This window comes from Lycorma delicatula, chromosome 2, assembly GCF_047948215.1.
Source record: "Lycorma delicatula isolate Av1 chromosome 2, ASM4794821v1, whole genome shotgun sequence".
NCBI classification, from domain to species: domain Eukaryota; kingdom Metazoa; phylum Arthropoda; class Insecta; order Hemiptera; family Fulgoridae; genus Lycorma; species Lycorma delicatula.
The window spans coordinates 169,144,213-169,165,507 of record NC_134456.1 but is presented as its reverse complement, the minus strand read 5'-3'; the positions used below and the strand labels follow the sequence as shown (position 1 = coordinate 169,165,507).

At 33.7% G+C, this 21,295-nt stretch overlaps 1 protein-coding gene across 2 annotated transcripts; it reads right to left on the bottom strand.

Moving 5' to 3' along the window:
- Positions 1–1,161: 1,161 nt before the first annotated feature.
- mRpL22 (mitochondrial ribosomal protein L22) lies at positions 1,162–20,906 on the bottom strand. Of its 2 annotated transcripts, none has more exons than XM_075356700.1 (4): positions 20,788–20,906; positions 8,574–8,790; positions 4,530–4,743; positions 1,162–1,496 (listed from the first exon to the last, which is right to left on the bottom strand). In XM_075356700.1, the coding sequence occupies exons 2-4, from the start codon at positions 8,775–8,777 to the stop codon at positions 1,270–1,272; spliced, it is 645 nt and encodes a 214-aa protein (XP_075212815.1). In that variant the 5' UTR covers positions 8,778–8,790; positions 20,788–20,906; the 3' UTR covers positions 1,162–1,269. The 2 variants fall into 2 exon arrangements, with proteins under 2 accessions (XP_075212815.1, XP_075212814.1); XM_075356699.1 differs by having other exon boundaries at positions 20,686–20,806.
- Between the last annotated feature and the right edge of the window lie 389 nt (positions 20,907–21,295).

The following is a 21,295-nucleotide window of genomic DNA, read 5'->3' as shown; positions in this document are numbered from 1 at the left end:
AGGTAGATGATCAAGGGGTAGACCAAGAATAAAATGGATAAATACAGTGATGGAGGAAGTGCGCAAGACAGAAGGTATAGTGAAAGTAATGGAAGAGAGATGGTCCATGGATCGAGGCAGATCAGGAAATTTTATAGAAGGTCAACTCGAGGTAACTTGGATCAAAGGGAACTGAAAATGATTATGATGTTAAGATCATAAAAATAATAAAAACCTTCATATCTTTAGAGATTGGACAATAATTATCTAAAACATTATGAGAATATATATATATATATATAGCACACAACAATGACAGTAAATGAATAAATACAATTCAAATTTAAATTATTTTTCAACCACATTATTAATATTCATCATACTTTAATTACTGAAGGAATAATAGAACATGAGTTATGAGTTATTATATTTGATACACTTTAAGAAATGTAGTTAAAACTGATGGGGCAATCACTAATGTGTCATGTAACATTCAAAGAACTTCTCAGTGTTAGTTAATACTGTTTGGTCCTCTCATAACCGAGTTGTGCCCCACCTCCATCAGCCATTATATTTAATACTACGTACAGTAAACTACATACACATGATGTTTCTATACCACTGTGCAGTAATGATGTTGATGCACTTTCCAGGATGTAGTTGTATGACCGATTCATTTCACACTCACCTTATTAATGTTCGAATAATGAGTTTTCTGTACTTGATTAAAAATAATGACACTAAAAAAGTAATGAAGTGAGATAATTATATACACAACATAAATGTGAACATTGTTTACCATATTCAACATAATTATTGGTTAGAAAGTTATTTAACATCTTTCCACACCAATTAGAAAAAAGAAAAAAATCAGATAAATGAATCTGTATGTATCAAAACTGTACATTTTTATCCTTAATATTTTTTTTTCAAAAGAATCAACAATTCATTCTGAATTTTTCAACACTATTATTATTATACTTCCTGAATCTATTGTGTAATTTTCAATTCATTTTAGATGAAAAGTGCAGAGATATGCAATTAGTCAAACTCATCCAAATGTTAAATTGATCTTGTAATGGCCTTTATACTGACACAGCATAATGTTTTTCAGTAACAATTCAGAAATAAAAATAAAAATAAAATTCTCTCATGATAAGATTAAAGAAAAATATTACAAAATTATACATTAAAAAAATTTATTTTCAATTAGAATAAATTTCAGAATAATATTTACAAAATATAATAAATTATCAACTACATCACTTTTATTACTTATTTTTTTATTGCTCACAAAGATGAAATGACTTTTCTGTTTCGCATCATAGAAAGCCAATTCTGAAGCAATGATTCACCATCACGAGGTTCTTGCCAATAATATTTATCTTTAGGAGGTGGATCACCTTCTTCTAACCTAACAAAATAGTGGCAGTATCTGTAACAAACAAATCCTGGTCGTGCTCTGGCATGCCTACGAATACCCTTTACCACGTTACCTTTGCCTGTAAATGATTCAGCTGAAAAATAGTTTTAAAAGTAGTAAATTACTAAGAAGTAGTAGACATCAATTACTTAAATAAATAAATATTGGAATCCCTTATCTTACACAAAGAAACATTTAATGACTATGATCGAATTTTTCTTTCAGTAATCTGATTAAAATTAATAATAATAATTTCAATACCGGCTTTGTGATCTATGAACTTAGTGGTGGAAGTTGCACATGAATGATATTAATAAAAAATAAATGAATCAAATTTGGATTTAAAATAAATTAATAAAAAGCTTCTTTTTTTTATGTTAACTGAGTAAAACTAAGTATTTTGGCTGAGTAATTTTATGAATTTGCCATCCTTGGAATTTTATTCTTATCTTTCAACATACATCTTACATCTACACCCTCATTTTATCTGGTAAAAATATTCTAAAACTTCCTACAAGGGTTTTTTTTCAAGGTCTGATCGGTCACGAAATTAAAACCACAGTGAAAATAAAAAATTTTTTATTTGTACAAGTACTTACATAGTTATGCTATTTCTCTACATAGTCGCCACTCTGATTTAGACATTTGTCGTAGCAACTTTCCAATACCCTTGTCATAGAATGAAGCCACCTGTGTTTTCAGCCATGTTTCTACGCTGGTCTGCAGCTCGATGTCTGTGCCAAAATGTTGTCCTCCTAGCCAGCGTTTCATGTGAGCAAAGAGGTGAAAATTGGATGGAGCCAAGTACGGGCTTGTGGTGGGTGATCAAACACTTCCCAACAAAAACACCACAGGAGCTTCTTTGTTACAGTTGCAGTGTGCAGCCGAGCATTGTCATGGAGAAAGACAATGCCTGATGACAACATTCCTCTCCGCTTATTCTGAACTGCTCTTCGTAGACGTTGAACAGTCACGCAGTATGAGGTTGCAATGATGGTCGTGCCACGTTCCATGAATTCCACCAAGAGAACTCCATTCCAGTCCCAGAACATGGAAGCCATACACTTTCTGTTGGAGAACGTTTGCTTGAACTTCTTTGGTTTACTGGGAGAATGAGCATGCATCTGTTTGGATTGTTCTTTTGTTTCTTCAGTTTCGAAATGGACCCATGTCTCGTCCCCTGTGACAATTTTGTTCAAAAAATCTTCTCCTTCATTGTGGTAGCGCTGGAGAAACATTAGGGAGGCGTCCATTCTCATTGTTTTGTGATGGTTGGACAGCATCTTGGGAACCCATCTCGCACACACAATTTGCGGTACTGAAGTCTCTCACTCACAATGGTCTAGAGAGCTGACCTTGAAATTTCAGGAAACCAATCACTCAATACAGAAATTGTGAACCAATGTTTTTCTCGAATTGCCTCATCCACTCGCTCAACAAGATCATCAGTTGACACTCGCTTCCTTCCCTGACCGCCTGCATCATGAACATCTGCACGTCCTGTTTTAAAGTTCCTGCACCATTGTTGCACTTTGCTGTCACTCACTGAAGTTTCACCGTACACATTACTTATTCGTCTATGAATTTCAGCTGTATTACACCCCTCAGCCTGAAGAAATCGAATTACCGCACGCACTTCACACTTGGCGGGAGATGCTATTGTTCTACACATGTTTACGTGCTAGCTGCGTGTTCAGAACTAAACAAAATGACGCAGCGTGATTGAAGGCCATACTAGAGATGCTGCGCAACACATATGCGCAAAGGTTCATTTGATTTTTGCGTGGGTTTTTATTTTGCGACCGATCAGACCTTGAAAAAAAAATAACCCTCATAATATGTTTTAACCTCAACATTTCCATTTAAAACCAAATTCACTAAACTTGAATATTTTCATACATGTAGCCCACCAAAACTGTCCTGTGTTTACAACAAAATTTTCTCTCATTTATCTTAGAGCCTCTTAATCTCATACTCAATTTTCAATCTCCTCAAGGATTTTTTATATATATATATTTCCTCAGATTCCATTCATTTTAGTTCAAAACAAATAAAAACTAAAAAGGATTCTTTTAATATCTTTTACATGCTCTGTAAAACTGCCGTACTAAACATTTTCCTGCTACAACATACACTTCACAATTACAAGGATAAGGAACTCTTCCAAATTTATTTTTCCCATTACTTACAACCATAGGCCAGTAGATCATAATATATTCTGTTAAAAAATAAAATGTGTATATATCAATATACCCATTTTATTTTTTTTGAATAGACGTTGTAAAAAACCTCTTGTAAATCTCCCCAAGAGGTTCTAACATGGTAACTTTCTAAGCAATTTTTTTCATGAAGATAGATAAGTAAGTACTCACTTTATCTGACATACTTATAAGATGGTAAAGCATGAGTAAACTCCTGTCCAGTTTAAAACATTCTCATCTACATTATTCTACAGCTAAATCAGAAATGGTATATTACCTGTTTTTGAAGGTTCTGGCTCAGTAAAATCTAACTTAAACTTACCTAACAGGCTTATTTCCCAAATGTTTTCATATAATATTTTACGAGTGTATGTATGACAATAATGTTTAACTGACAATATTTACAATATAATGTCTTACTTTTTATTTTGATTTATCAATTTCAATTTTTTCAAATTGATTTATCAGTTTCATAATACTATATTATGCCTACCTCTAAAATCATAATGTTTACAATACATCACATACATTATCAATTTTCTCATCATATTGACAACACTACAACCACCACTGTTCAAAATACACCTTGTTACAATTAAGATAATAAATAAAATAACCATTAAATAAAAATTATAAGCTAAAAAAATAGTCTACAAGAAACCCAAATCATTTTTACATGTAACAAATAGAGTAACAAATAAACATGAAATATAAAAGTGTTAAAACTGAATAATAAAAAATCACAAAACGCATTTACTTTGAGTGTCAAGAGATTTAAGGAGAAAAGAGCAACATTCCACAAAAATTTGCAGTTAAACAATAAATCACTTCCAAAAGTAATAATTTACATATCTCATTACTACTGACAGAGCAGACATTGCATTGACAAAGTGAAAATACTAATAGAAACAATAAAGTTCACTTACCAACCCAAAGGTTACTTTTGAACTCTACATTATGTTCTTTAACAGCTAGTTCTTGAGCTTCTAATATTGTTTCCCGCACAACAACAGCTCCTTTTTTATTAACAAACTCAAGTTGTCTTACAGCTTCATCAACTGACATTCCTCTTACTAAACATGCAATATACCACATCTTCTTTGGACTGTATTTTATATGGTTTTTCATGTGACATACATACTAAAACAGACAGAAGAAATGAACTGAATAAATATACAGCAGTGAAACACTATTACACCTAGAACCAGATTAATTACAAGTAAGGTAATTTAGGAAAAACACTAATTTATATTAATAATTAAAATACATTATTTAAGTTGGGTAAAGTATGTATCAGGCTAATGAAGCAAAAGAAGAATTAAGTTTAAAATATTCAAACAGCTAACTATTGGGTATCCAGAAAAGAACTTTGGGGTTTCAAGAACAAATATAGTTTTATATTTTATAGCTCTCAATAATGTTTTATGTGTAATATGGAAGTGTTAGTTTTAGTTTAGACATTATCCATCAGTTAGCAGCTACCTTAGACTTGCACAGGCCAAACTGTTGTAAGCCCAGGTTTCAGTACCATGGTGTCACTACACAATGAGTATACTGGTTCACAGAAACAAAACCAGTAACTGACATTCAAAGAAATTTTATCTTAGTCTATAATATAAATTCTTCAAGTATCAAAACACACATAAATGATAAGAACAGTTTCTGTGGAAACCAGAAGAATTATGGAAAGTCATTCACCAAGTAGGTCAATAATAATTCCATAAAAATCCAAAAGAATTTGACTGTCTTTCCAATAAAGTCCAAAATGTTCAGTTCAAAGTGTTAGTCATCAACTAAACATTGCTAAAGATACTGTCCATGATGTTGTTCAGCGATTGAAACTTCATGCTTATAAACTGCAGCTATGAAATTAAACCTACCAATAACTCACAAAGAGTTCAATTTGTAACAACCATGATAGACTTCATTTTTGCAGATGAAAACAACTTGCAGCAAATTTTATTTTCTGATGATGTGACATTTCATGTTCAAGGCATCGTGAATTGCCATAATTGTCTAATATGGAGCTCAGAAAACCCACATAAACCAGTTGAATTCATCTGCAACTGTCCAGTAGTGAATGTCTGTGGTATCATGCATAATCAAATTTTTGGACCATTTTTTTCCCATGATTATGGGCATAGTGTACTTGAACATGTTACAGAACATAGTATTTCTGTAGATTGAAAAAATGGAGGGCCTAATTTTCCAACAGGCTGGACACAACCCACATCATGCAGAAGTTGTGCAAACTGTGCTCAGTGATATGTTCCCAGAAGGCTAGATAAGCAGAGAAGCTCCAATCACTTGACAACTGCAAAATCCAGATTTGATACAAACAGATTTCTTCTTTTGGGGCTTGAAAGACATATACCAAGAAAAACTCCAGTCATTTGACCACCTGCACCAAATATTAGCAGCAGCCATAGAAGTGATTCCTGGAGGCATGCTCACTTGAGTGTGGAATGAGATGGAATATCAGTTTAACATCTGCAAAGCTGTAAATGGTACTCATTATGAGTTACACTAAGAGTAAAAAAATTTGTAGGCTTTGTAATTTAATTTAAAACTGCAGAGTTCTTTTTCAAACATCCAGTATATTACTAGATACCAAGTTAAGTGTATTATTACCTATAATAAAAAGTAATTATGAACATACTAACTACTTTAAAAATCATAAAAGAAAAAAATATGCATAAGTGAAGTTAAGAGATGCAGCAAGTTTTGGCATAAAACTACAAAATGATTAATTATATATTTTACAAGATTGAGAACTATTAAAGCCCATCCCATGGGCAGGTACAAATAATAACTAAATAAAGACTATTTTGAGGTCAAAAGTTGATGTAGTTCTAGAAAGGCTAGATATTAGCTACACCTTTTGATGATACATATTTACCATCAGAATTAATATACTGATGTAGGGGATGCAGGCATCAGTAATGATCTATGCAATAAGCATATACAAAGTATATCATGAAGCTCTCCTGGCACTTTCATAACCTATTCTACTCATGAAAATAATGGAAAACATTCATATAAACTGCTTCATTTGCAAGTTACAAGTTAATGAAAGATTTCACTCAGATTTCAGCTATTCTGGTAAAATGAGGTTGTACTGAAATTTTTAGGATGTTAATTAAGGGGCAGAATCAGCGATTTTTTATGGTTTTTGCCCTGAAAAATCAATAAAGTAGGTCCCAAAACCATATCTGCAGTAAGTTTTGAGAAATCTGGGGTGAAAACCAATAAACTGGAGTAAAACACCCTGTTTTTTATGCGTTACACACAATAAAATTGTTAAATGGATAATAATCACATAAAATTTTTAAACAGGAACTTGTAGAAAACTTAATTCTGAACAAAATGGTGAATGATAAGTTGAATAAAACAAAGGAAAGTTAGAAAATTTTGAATTTTATTTAAAAACTATACATCACTGCATTTGTCAGAAAAGTACTTTTTTAATGTAAGCAAAAACCAAAATTCATTTTTGGTGATGAAAAAAATTTGTAAAAACAAAATTTACTGTTAAATTTTTTTTAAAAGCTGGAAATTACACAACTGTAAAATAAAATTAAATGAATAAAAATTACTATGATAAATTTTTTTTTATTAATGACAGAAATACAATAAATTATTTGAAAATGATTATTTCAATGTTGACAATAAAATAAGAATAGCTGATCAACAATGCACAACATTGTATTAGTGTTTAAATCATTCTGTAAGGTACATTAAGTATAACAGGTACTTAGTGACCTGTGTTGTCATTAGTATACAACCAAAAATCATATACAGATCAATATATAGTTTAGTTTTTCTAAACAGAATATGAATTTTTCTACATATAACACCAACATATATTCTTCTTCTTCTTTGTTTTCTTCGTTTCTTTGTTTCTATTCAACATATATTACACCAACTTATTTAGAATTAAATTCTCTCCAAGTTTTGTTTAAAAGTTTTACATGTTTATTACTCATTCAAAAAGGTTATTGTAAAAAAACCCTGTTTTTTACACCAATTTACTGGTTTTCACCTCAAATTTCTCAAAAACTACTATAGATATAGTTCTAGGATCTATTTTATTCAATTTTTCAGGTTAAAACCATATGAAATCACAAATTCAGCCCCTTAATTAGCATCATAAATATTTCAGTACAACCTCATTTCACCAGGTAGCTGATATCCAAGCGAAATCTTTCTCTAGCCGTCACTCACAAACAAAACATTTTAGGATGTACAAACATACATCCTAAACCATATGCCTTTTCATCACCTCCACCTTTTCATGGTGGTCGAGTAATGACAAACCAGGCCTGGGAGCCTCTATATCACGTGATCTGTAAAGGAAAACCACACACAACACACCTCAGCCTCAAAAAGGGCCATTTTCGTAACTCATTTAATAAATTTTAATAAATAAAACATGAGAATCTATAACCACCACAAACTACAATGACCCAACCAATAAAATAAAGATACAGCAGCAAGGGACATTGTCCAAATTCTGTGATTAGTAGACGATAATAAACTCCCATTACTCTTGCATTCTGTTCCGTTCTGAAGTAAAAAACAAGTAGAATGTTCAATAGGGAGGATTCACTTATAATCTTGTAACTACAGTCATTAGAGGCAAAAATAAAATAGACTTTACCACACTGCCACTAGTTTTCATCTGTATTATAATAAAATATAAGATATGGAACAGTAGCGATATCCCAAGATGTTGAATTCAATTATTTCATTATATTTAACAGTCTTACTTAGATTACTGCTAACTCTAATGAATGTTACATAAAGCAATATAATTATTTATCTCAACTATAACTACAATAACTACACTACTATAACTACACACAAATGAAATTCTAACTGCACCAACACAATGAAAACAATAAATTAAAAGTGTTAAGTTCATCAAAAAAAATTATAATTTTATAAACAATAAGAAAAAAGATACTAACAGCAGGACGTCTTTTTTCTTCAGGAGTTTGGATTGGAAAAATTACATCGTTGTAAGAGGGCCACTTCTGTGGTTCAGTAAATTCAGCATTACCTTTTTGAAGAACAGCAACAGAAGTATGAAGTAAACATCTGTTCAATTCTGGTAACACAGAAAAGGCAGGTTTGACCAGACTTAATGCTTCCCTAAGTTGTAGAGCTAACATTTTTACAGATCCACTGTAAAACAATAGAAAAACACAGATAAACAAATTATCTAAAAGAACTGTACAGAAAAAAAAATTAAACACTATTTCACAGAAATTACACAGTTCAATCAATTTTTTAAATATAATTTACTAAACATTTGCACAGTTGGTATTAATACAATTATATAAATTAAATTTCCACTTACCAACAATTTAAAAAGTGTAAATCCTAGTACTTTCAGAGCTGTTACTCCATCTTCAGGGATGTTAATTTAAATTCAAATCAATAATCGTTTTTAAAATTAAATTGTTATGTTTATAACAGTCGGTCGTCAAGAATAAAATTAATTCATACATCAATATGACAGTAACGTCATGTTTGTAAGATGCTTGCGACTATTATTTACAATCAAATTATTATTTATTATTTAGAACCAAACTAAGGTCACAACTAATTCAAAGTTACACAATAATTCTACTGTTGAATAAATTCATGAATTATTTTAAATAATGTCACTAAAAGACCATGTTTCATATGTAGATTACATTCCTCGCCACAATTTAACAGTCATACAAAACAATTAAGCAATCACCGTGCATATACATACATATAAACTATCAAAACAATAAAAGTGTATATATAAGTATACGCATATAACAGAACCATTACGTAGAAACACAAGTGAAACTAACTTCAGAACTAACTGAACTCATTAAAAAAAAATTAATATCATGAAACTGAGATCACTCTTTTACAAAAGAATTTTGCTTCTGGAACCAATAAAAAGCTTAACAGCATCAAAGTAGTTTAGCCACTTTGATCCTCTTGAACACCAAAATTAACAAAAAAACATTTACGCACCTTAAATTAACAAAAATAAAAATGCATCAACTTTCAAATTGTTCATTTTCAAAATTTATTTTAGTTCAAGAAACAAGTAAAAATTTTGATTGTATCATTGAAATACTGCAATAATTAAAGTCTTCTTGACCAAAGAATATTCTGTTTCAAAGAGGCAGCAAATGACCTATAAATTTAAAGAAGTCAAGCATTTGGCTTCACCACATCGACAAAATCTGTAATTGCATATACAGATTTTTGGGGTGTTTCAAACAAGGTCGCTAGGCCCTTCATTTAAAAAATTGAGCTTGTCTTCTTTCAACATAGTGAGATGTAGAAATTGACTGTGTTCAAATACTATAGAGACTTGTAAATATGAAAATAGTGGTTGTGAGTTTAACAAAAGAAATTTTAAAATTGCCTTGTACTGAAATATCATGTCACCACCAAAGCAGCAGGAAAATAATATTTTGAATGTATGTTTAATGAAACTGAATGTAGTATAACTTTATCTTCAAAGTTTTTGTAAAAATATTATGGATGAACTCATTGGCAGGCTCATTTTAGTTTAGTAATTATTATTGTATGTGAAATAGTTTCGCTCCAACATTTGTTTGTGTTAAGGTTTCAGTGATGTATTGATTATTCAATAGTGATAGTATCTTTCAATAGTTCAGTGATAGTATCTTATTGTTTTTCATTGTTTATTCTATTAAGTTGACAGTTTCTAGTACAGATATTTTAGTATAAGCATTAATAAAGTAATGAAATATATTCAGGAAATAAGGTTACTATTATTGCTTTCAAAACTATAAAAATACAAAACATCCAGCATAGTAAGAAATTACTCATACATCAACCTATAAGGACAAACTAAACTTCAGGGACTGCATTACATAATATATTAAGGAAAATTGTACACTCAGAACATTCGAATATGGGGATCAGAGAACCCCATATGTCACACTTGATCATATTAGAGATAGCCCAAAAATTAATGTATAGTGCAGACTACTTCAGGATCATATGCCACCTTTTTTCTTTGAGGAAATGGCAGTTAACATGAATTACAACCCGAAATCATATTCAAACAAGATTAGGCATCACTACATTGGGGTTTATTAGTGCATGAATCTCTCAACACACTCCCAAATGGCTAGATTGGACATGATGGACTGATTGCTTAGCCACCTCGATCACCGAATATAATTCCATGTGATTTTTCCTCGTGGGGTCTCATAAAGGATAATGCATACAAAACTCATGTAGTGAATGTTGATGACCTTAAGGATAGGATTGCTAACGCATTCAAACTCACAGATGTGGATATGTTACAACGAACATGACATGAAATTGATTACTGGTTGGATAATTTGTGATTCCAGATAAAAAAAAAACTTTCAGTTTCAATATTCCTAAATTCATAAAATTTGTTTTTGTATCTTAATAAATAAATTATTTACTCAATATCAAAGTTGTTCAGATAATTCTCAGACAACCAGTATATCACATCACTACATACCATCATATAATACATCACAACTCTAACTAAATCAGGAATGTCTTTTCTCCCACAAGAAAAAAAATTCTAAATATTGGTGATTATAAAAATTTATAGTTTAAAAATTTTTTATAAGATTAATTTTATTTAGCTAGAACTGATTAAAAGATACTAATAGTTTTAAAATGTGCAAATTTACCCCATTTCTGGATCATTAAAATTAAATTTACACTTATAATACATTTTTTTAAACAAATGTAATTTATAAAAAAAAAGTGTTTTAAAATGTTGAACATTATAGATGGTAAATTTGAGAGAATAAGGAATTTCCAGATGTGAACTTTACGTTTTCTTGTATGTAGATTCATGCAACCATATTTCAAAATTTTCTGTTTTTTGTCAAATTACCTATAGTCAGCTAATATTTTGCATTGTTAAAATGTAAAGATATTATAAAATGATATATTATTATATTACATTAATAATATAATATTAATAACAATAATAATATATTATTACTATTAATCTTATATTATGACATTATTATAAAATATAAAGATTGTACATAAATAAGATCTTGAAACGGTATTATCTACTGCGTATCTAGACAACTTTGGTCCTTCTGATCAAAGTTGTTGCTGTGACTTGAATCTGCTTTGGTGTTTATTTAAACTGGTGGTCAAGTATGTACCTTCCGACAGTATTGAATTCTTACCGACTAAGGCTTTAACAGCATCTGTATTAAAAGTGTGCAGCTCTCATTATTTGTCAGTTTTCACCAAGATCTTTCTTGGTATCTGGTGTTTGATTTGGATGTACATTTGTCACATAGAGGACCTTGTAAAGTGATCAAGATTTTGTTCTACAAGGCTCATGGTGAAGAAGTGGCACCGAGTGCTGGTATAAGTACCCTGTAACAAGCAAGAGTTCGCCCAGGTAGGGCTCGCCTTAGTTCTGCTTGCACTCTTTTCAGAGCAGGAACCATAATCAGTGTTTTCATAATTGCCTGCATTGTGTAAATGATCCAGCATCAACGGCTAAGAGGTTCAAGAAGGAGTGACAGGAGGACAATCAGGCCTCTGGCTGCCCAACAATGTAGTAGATATCAGTGAGTAATTAGATAGATTAGCGTAGCTTATTTTATTTACTTAAGGAAGCATTGGCGAAGATGTCAGTAGTAGAGTCTGGAGAGTCTACGGAAAACCCAGGCGGGTTAAAAATGAGTTGTCAGAACAGAAGAGAAGTGGAGGATGTTTCCGTTTTCTCCCTTCGATGACGAAAGCCAGGCTAGTCAGGTAGGTACATCTACCCAGATACCAAAAAGCAGTGATTTCATCAAGACTGGTGGCAGGGCTAGTAGTTCTGTCCCTCTAGTAGCACAATTTGTGGAACAATGTGAGCAGTTGTTGGGGTTTCATAAAAGCCATTGAAGCGCCTCTGCAGCAGTTCGCACAAGTGATCCCAAGGTTCAATGAGTTTAGAGTAATGTTCTCTGCTTTGCCAAATGAATCTGAGGAGCTTGCCTCTAATCCAACTGAAGTCAAGGAGGTTATAGTTAAAGAAACAGTTTCCGTCCTAGTAGTAGCGGCTGTGCCTATAACAGCACAGCAGAAATGCTATGCCGAGGTGCTTAAAAGGCAAGCAGGAGACCAGCTTTCCCTGCAAGCAGCCATTAGCCATCTTTCTAAACAGGAAGAATGGCTCCACAAAAACAACTGAAGAAATTAAAGATGAATTTCAGGCTGTCCTTCAGAGCAAGAGGTCAAATTTGAAAATTAGGAACTTAAAAGACAGAAGGAAAGATCTAGTTGTCATACCAACGAGACAAATGACAAAGAGACAGTTAGGTCATTTCAGAATCTGTCATTAGTAAAACGTTAAAGGTCAAGGTGGATCAGAAATGTAAAAGTCTATGAACGAGTCATTGTCTATGATAAAGTCATCACCGGTCTGAGGAAGAGGTTGTCCCTCATAAGGGAGCAAAACACAAACTTGGATGTGGCGATATTCAAGTCTGAGTGTAGGTTTTTGTTCAAAACTAGTAATGTGATGACCAAAGACATCATGTTGTATTCAAAGTTGGGCCTAGGCTGTTTAACAAGTTTGTCGTTGAGTTGGTTGTTTGTGGCTTTCGCTTCTGCAGAGTCAAGGAGTAAATTGATTTTCAGAAATATTTTAAGTATTGTAGATTTGGTCCAAAAGGTTAAATTCTGTCAATATGCTTCACTCTGTGCGCATTGTGGTGACAAGTGTGCTAAAAAGTCTGAAGCTCCTACCTGAGTAAATTGCAGAAGGTTGAGCAAGGATTGCAAGCACTCAGTCGAAAGTAAGGACTGTGACTGTTATTAGAGAGTTGTTGAGATGTATTTTGATTCTGTGCATTGTTAAGTTTGGACAGATAAAATTCTCAAGGTGCTTACATTGCTCAGATTGAGTTAGGTGAAACTGTCGAAACAAGGTCCCTATGTAATAATCATATATAGTACAGGGCAACCTGCCAGGTTTTATTGATTGGCAAAAATTTTATACTGGAAGTAACAGTATGTTCCCATTTCTATGTAGGAGAACATTGGATTGTGTTTTTTTGAGGCAAGTTTCTGATACTCATCATGCTGCTGTTAAAATTGTTATTGATGGTCTTGATTTCTGCGTTGTTACTTCATATTTTCGATATAGAGATCCCACTGAGGAACATTTAGAGAGGTGGAATAGAATTTTTGGTCTTATTGGTAACTGTCCTATAGTGGTAGGTGCTGATATAAATGCTAAGACGCTTCTTTGACATATTGGAGTCATAGATAATAGTGGTGAATAAGCTGAACGCTTTGTTGTGCAGTACGGATTAGAGGTCTTTAATATTTTTAGTGAATTACCAACATATGCTGGAATGGTAGTTGGAAGGAGCATGTTTGTTGGAATAAATATTGATATTACTGTTAGTAGGTTTATTCCTGGTAGGATTGATGCTAAGTCTGATGATGATTGTTCTAGTGATCACCGATTAATTATCTTTGAGTTGGTTAGGGAGTTGCGAGTCAAAGTCTGGATATTTAATTGGAAGACCTGACAGAAAGATTCTCTCTGGCTTTCATCAATGCCGCTGGGAATTAAATTCCCCATTCGAGAGAGAATTGCCCCTTGGAGAACTAGACAGCTGTTTCTGTTGAAACAGTTCTTAAACCATCTCAGGAGAGCTGCTCAGCAGAAGAGTGATCCTCAACGGCGAGTGGTTTTGGTAGATGACTATCACAGGCAGAGGTCTGAATATTTTCATTTGGTCAAGACATCAGAAAGAGATTCTTGGCATTCTTTTGTTAGAGAGCAAGAAAATAAGGATCGTTGGAGTGTTTTGTATAGAGCCGTAGGGCGAAGTGTAAGAAAGATATTCTTTTGTCAACCCAGCAGGGCGTTGTTTCTAATAAAGCTGAGATTTTAAATATTCTATTGAAAGATTTGTTGCCAGATGATGTTGTGAGTAACGAAACCTCGTATCATCTGTGAGTCCAAGAGGAAGTTGCTGCTTTTCACTCTGATGTTTTATCTGTGAAAATTACAGAGGCAGAGATATGTCAGGTAACTTGCAGTTCTGGTAGGAATAAAGCCCCGGGTTACAATGGAATCACAGTGAAGCTCCTTGTCTGTTCTGTGAGAATTTGTGGTAGTACTTCAACTAGAATTGTTAATAAGATATGCTTTGCTGGCCATTTCCCTGTTTGTTGAAAAGGTGTTCTAAAATTGTTGTTTAACGGTAGTAACAAAGACCCCACTATGAGCTCTTTTTTTTCCTCTGGTTAGAGGAATAATCCCATTTACGGACAAAGTGTCAGGTTTGCTAACAGGTTCTGCAGATGTTATGGCATATGTAGCCTGCGCCCTACTGACTAAACCGCCACCTCACTAGCCCCCCACCTGAGGCCAAAAACCGCATTTAAGCATTAGTCAGCCCCAGGAGGTGCCTTTGAGTTCAGTATGTTCAGAGGCCCTGTGCATCATCACTGCTGCCCATAAATGCAAGCACGAATGAACATCAGCTCTGCAGAGGGCTGTCTGTCCTCCCTTCGCTCTCCAGTCCAATATCCTTAACCGCACTTCTTAAAGTTTTCGCTAGTCTTCTGTGTTCTGCTGGACAGTCTACAAGTTATTATCAGGAAGCCTCAACTCCTCATTTGAGTTGAGTCAGCCAAGACACTCTAGACATGGTTCATCCTGTTTCTTCTCACAATCTGTCCACCCTGTTCCTTCTCTCGCAGAATCTTTGCTCTGCTACTGCAAGCCACTCTATCTCCCCTGAGCATACACTCCAGCACATTGTCTGAGGTCTCTCCTTAGTGGCACCCACTTTCCACAATTGAAGAAGCTGTGCTCTGGGCTACCCAGAAGGTGTGCTGTGGGTGTATCCCCACAGTAGATACACCACAGTCCCACAGTCTGCACATAGGCGGAATCTGTACAGGTAAGCTCCAAAATCGCCGTGGCCAGTGAGGAGCTGTGTAAGGTAGTAATTCAGCCCCCCATGTCTTCTGCTTTGCAACAGTTCAATCCGTGCGATGAGCCTCAAGATTCACCTCTCCTTCTCTGTGTCCCACTATTATTGCCAGGCCGCTGTAAGCTGCTGCCTGGCTTCTCCTGGTGCCAGTCCTCTACATCTCTGGTTTCATTCCTCAATCAATAACCTCACTGGAGGTAGTTCAGCCAGTACTCATACCACCTCCTCCGAAACTGTCCTGTACACCGTTGTTATAAATACTGCAACCTTGCGCTGTACAGCTTCTAGCCTCCTCTCGTTTCTTGCCACTCTCATCACATCACACTAAGCTGGCACAGCATACAAGACGATTGAGACAGTCGCCGACATGACCAGTCTCCTCCTTGAAGTCCTAGGTACCCCAGTCCTGGGCATTATGCTGCCCAGTACTGCCACAGATCTCTCCGCCTTCTCAACAACATACTGGATATGCTCAATGAAACCTCTATTCTTCTGAAGCCATACGCCCAGGTATTTTGCCTTGTCCACCTGGATGCCATTCACCTGCAGGGTGATCTCTCTTAACCTTCTCCTTCCAGCCTTGACCAGGACGTTAGTTTTTTTTGGTGCCAACCATAGTCCCTTTTCCACCAACCAACGGCTGGTAACCCTGATGGCAGCACTTCCCGTCACCTCCATATCCCCTTCATCGACCCCTGATACCAGCAGTGCCAGGTCATCTGCATACACCACAATCTCTGTGTCGCTGGGATACTCCAGTCTGAGTACCCTGTCGAACACCACATTTCAGAGGTGGGGGTCCCAGAACCAAGCACTGAGGCACCCTCGCATTCATGTTGTAGTTGTGGTAGCCTCCCTCCATCCAAGCTGTCAGCCTCTTTTCATGCATAGCTGTTAAGGACAGCCCTGAGGTAGATGCTGACACACTTTTGTTCCAGGGCCTCTCTGACCTTCTTCCAGGGGAAGCTATTAAAGGCATTCCTTACATCAAGTAGAATTACCATTGGGATGCTTTGTCGATGCCAGGTGCCTGCTGCCTTGTGCTTGGCCTAGGAGGTCACCCTCTCGATGGCATCCACTGTGGACCTTCCACTGACGAACCCCTAATGGTTGGGCAAGAAGCCCCCTTCTGCAGCCAGTTTCTCCTTCAACCGGTGTGCCAGCAGCTTCTCAAACACCTAACCCATTGTGTTCAGTAGACACAACAGGCGGTATCTTCCTGGCTCACCTGTCTCTGTATCCGGTTTTCTGGCCTCCTTCCAGCATACCAGGAACACCCCTTGCTGCAGTGTCTCGTTGAACACGTCCAGGACCATCCACCGTATAAATCTTCATATCAGCATAAAACAAGTTTCTTTCTGAACTTGGCGTTTTTCAAGATAAGTTGGCCAGATTTAATGTGATTAATTTGGGCTTGCATCCGAAGTGTAGAACCATTGATGAAGTGCGCCATGTTTTATATGTCTGCCTCAGGCATGAAGTTAAACGTACCAAAATAATTAGAGAGCTTACGAGGATAAATTATGGTTTTGATCTGCAGGTTAATTGGAAAACCAAAAGGGAATGAACACAGTTGCCGGATTCCTTAGATTCTTAGCCCTGCAGAGGATGGCTGAGAAGGTATGATGCAGTTATAGATAGAATAAAGATAGCGTAACCTGGGTGGATAGGGGTCACCTGAGTGCTTACTTCACCTATCTTGGTGAAGTAACATTGAGCCCCAGATAACTTAGATATTCGCTGTTAGAAAGAGAATGTATATGTGGAGAACACTGCAATGGAGCTGTGGTATGAGAGGATGTAGGCTTTGATCTCACTCCTGAAAGTGGATCAGTGCAGTAGAGATTTATTAAATTTGTGAATCTGTTTCTTGATTTAAGTAAATCAAGAGGACTAAATTGTAGAAAAAAAATGTCGTTATTGCAATCAGTACTTGTTTTGTTGGTATAAGAATAATATTTTTGGTGTTTAAAGACTCAATCAAGTAATGATCTGAGTGCATAGTCTAATTGAAGTGATCTTTTATGTGAAAGTAAAGATCTGAGTGCATCGTGTAATTTGAAATTAGATATAGAAAGAATTTTTGTATGAAATCTCCGGTGTTAGAGGAAGGTGTGGAGGATCGCACTTCCGTGAATCGCTTAATTTGATAGTTGTGGGTTGTAAGTTACGGTAGGTGGTCGTGGTTGGAAGAGGCCACACAAAGGTATAGTAGGCATAGTAGGTTGTATAAATACACTGATGGAAATGTCTGCCAAAGCATTTGCATTGGTGACATCCCGACTGAAGCCAAACTGATGATAGTGTTCTGTTTTCAAAGAAAAACCAACACACTGAGGGATTAAACTAAATTAATGAAGGTATAAATTTATGTTGACAGAGGATGATTGTATCTTTTTATTTCTGCAATATGGTTCTGGGGGATTTAGGGCTACTATCAAGTTTGTTTTCATATTTGAAGAAAATTTTGTTTTCTATGACAGTCTTGAGGAAGGCTAAATTAAGTGTGTCCCACCTAACGTAGAAGGTGGTTTTGAGTTCTGTTAAAGTGATCTTATTTAATTTATGTTTAACACAATGCCTTTAGTACTCTGGTCATTTGTGTTTGAATAATAGACTATATCACCAATGATGTCAAGGTTATCTGTTTAGATATGTACATATTACACTTAGAACCATTTTCATTAAGTTTATTTCCTTAGAATTAAAACAATGTTTTCATCATATTAATAATATGCAACTAGATCTTAGATTAAATGTAAAAATAGATGGTTGGCTGATTTAGAGGTTGTGTAATTTATGTAAAATACACATATCATCAATGATGTTTTGCAATTTTTTCTATTAATACAAATATGCAATATATTACCTTTAAAGTCAACTTTCATTCCCGTGACTTTGAGTAACTTCAAAGTCAAAATCAAACAAAATAAAATAGTCCTAACGAGATGGAGACAACTCCAAGATCATAAGTAAGCACTTGCACATGAAAGTACATTTAAGAGAAAATCCAAAAATATTATTTACACCTATTTATCAATTTAAAATCACAATGAACTGTCTCAACCTTCATGAAATTAACTACGAAACTTCTACAACAAAATGTATTCAGTACATACAACATACCCTATTAGATTTTATAAGATCACTATAATAAATACCCCATTATTAGACTGAATACACAGGTCACAATACACAAGTTTCAAGTAACATATTAATAAAAGCAAACACTACATATAATGACAAAAGCATTTATTTAGAGATTTTACATAATGCATTTCTAAATACAGGCATAATTCTGGATATCTCAATACACAAGAAATTTTCAGATATACAAACATATTCACCTCTACCTAAAAATACCCTTAATGACAAGCTCCATATAAAGAGATCCTCTTGGACTCCATAATATAATATTTATATTATCTTAATATAATATAATTAATAAAACATTTACATTATGATGTCAAAAACACAGTTCAAAAACCGTCTTCCTCAAATCTTATTTAATAAACCACCTCTGCATACACTAATCCATTCACTTCATAAACATTTAAACAGACCCACAAATATAATAAGAAACTGATGATGTTAACATGAAAAATAGTTATCAGCTAATAAAGAATAATTCAACGCTTCAACAGTTATTACTTATTCAATATTTCAGTAGTGCCAGCAAGCTCAACTAAAATATTGAATAAGTAATAGTTTATGAAACTAGTTTTGTAACCAACAAACTAGTTTCATAAATTTAATTAAACCAAAAACAAGGATTACAATTTTCTTACCTATAAAAGTACCTTACGACATTAATCATTCACAAACATATCTAGTAGATAGTTGAAAATCAAAGTCTGCACCCCCAACCAATCAGCTATCAGTTTTGTGAATTATCAAAACCTGTTCAGACGCTATTCCATTTTGTGGAGAATTAAATATTTCATGGATTAAGGGTAAGATTAAAGTTAGTTTTAAGGTTAGACTTTGTGGAGGAAGGTTAGGAATTAATTATTAAGGTATGATAATATTAATACCATCTCATAAAACACTTAGCCAGATTTATGTTTAAATGGATATACAGATACTAAAGAAAGAGACTATACCACATGTTCCATGCTAATACTCACGAGTATGACAGATAATCACCTTACAAAAAGCGCCATCAGTCATCTTCAAAGCTGACTCAAGAATCCAACTCTGACAACTACTAAGTTGTACTAGTTTATGGTTTATTACTCTCCTCACAAAACTCTAACTTTAACCTTAACCCTAACCCCTCTTCACAGAACAGATTAGCATCTGAACAGGTTATCCTAACTCACAACACTGATCCCTAATTAACTTGAGCATTCATAATGCAGCACAGGCATTAACCTTGCACACATCACAGCTGTCCAAACCTACTTTCTGAGATTTGGAATTCCAAAACATATATAAGATATACCAAAGTATAAAAAAAATTTAAGATGTTAGGAAATTGTTCAGAACTACCTATTTCTGAAATGGACAATCAGATTTTCATAATGTATACTTAAACGTTTACCATTATTTATGGTTGCAAGTCACAAATAAGTAACTTTCCAAAGTAAAACCTCTACTATCAGAGCTCAAAATAAGCATTTTTTTCTGATTTACCAAGAAAAACTACTTAAGTAATTTCTGAAAAACAGTTTAAGGTAAGCTAAAGAGGCTAAAATTTTATACATTCTTTTGAAATTCTTCAGTTCACTTTCCTGACATTTACCTTCAAACCGGAATTCAACAACAAATATTTACTAAATAGTACTACAAGTTACCAACTAACGAAATTCAAAGGATAAAAATATTAATTACTGTGTCAATATCTGATTTCATACAGATTTTCTAACATACACGTAAATGAATGATAATTTAATTATCTAAATTAATCTAACAACTTCCATTAGTTCATGAAAAGACAAGTAAATAATCAAAATGTGATGAGAAACTAGGTTGGAATATTTAAACAAATTCACGCAGATCAACTATCACCCTTGCCACTTTTTTTTATAAAATATATATATATATATATATAGGTAGGTATATATATATATATATATATATATATATATATACCTACCTTAAGCCAATATTCCACAAATTTATAGTAAAGTAAATTATTAATTAAAATTAAATAACTAATTATTATTATTATAACTCGTCCATAAACTACTCATCTAACCTTAAAATCCTTAGATATGCAATCGAACGTAAACAATATCACTATATCGATACGGTCTGTACTCGATGTTTACATAGTACGATGAATAACAAACAAATTAATATACCAATTATTCACAGATTATAAATAAAATCTTATTTGAAAAAAATGATCTATTATAGATAAAATCATTTATTTGAATACGGGTCAAAACAGCACTATAATTCAATAAAATAAGGAAGTTTTTATAGTCTCATTAAACATAGAAATAAAATGACGACACAAATATCCGTTAATTATAACCGTTAATATAATTCCGTTATAACCGTTAATTCCGTTAGTATAACCGTTATTTAATATCCGTTAATTGAAAATGTTGAAATTCGACATTTGTATATTGATAATATATTTTTTTTATTGCATCTTGATTATTTAAAAATAATTATTAAAAAGAATTTTTTTTTCAAATGAATTTTTTTAAATATAATTATAAATATTTTTATTAAATATTTAGAGACTTTTATAACAC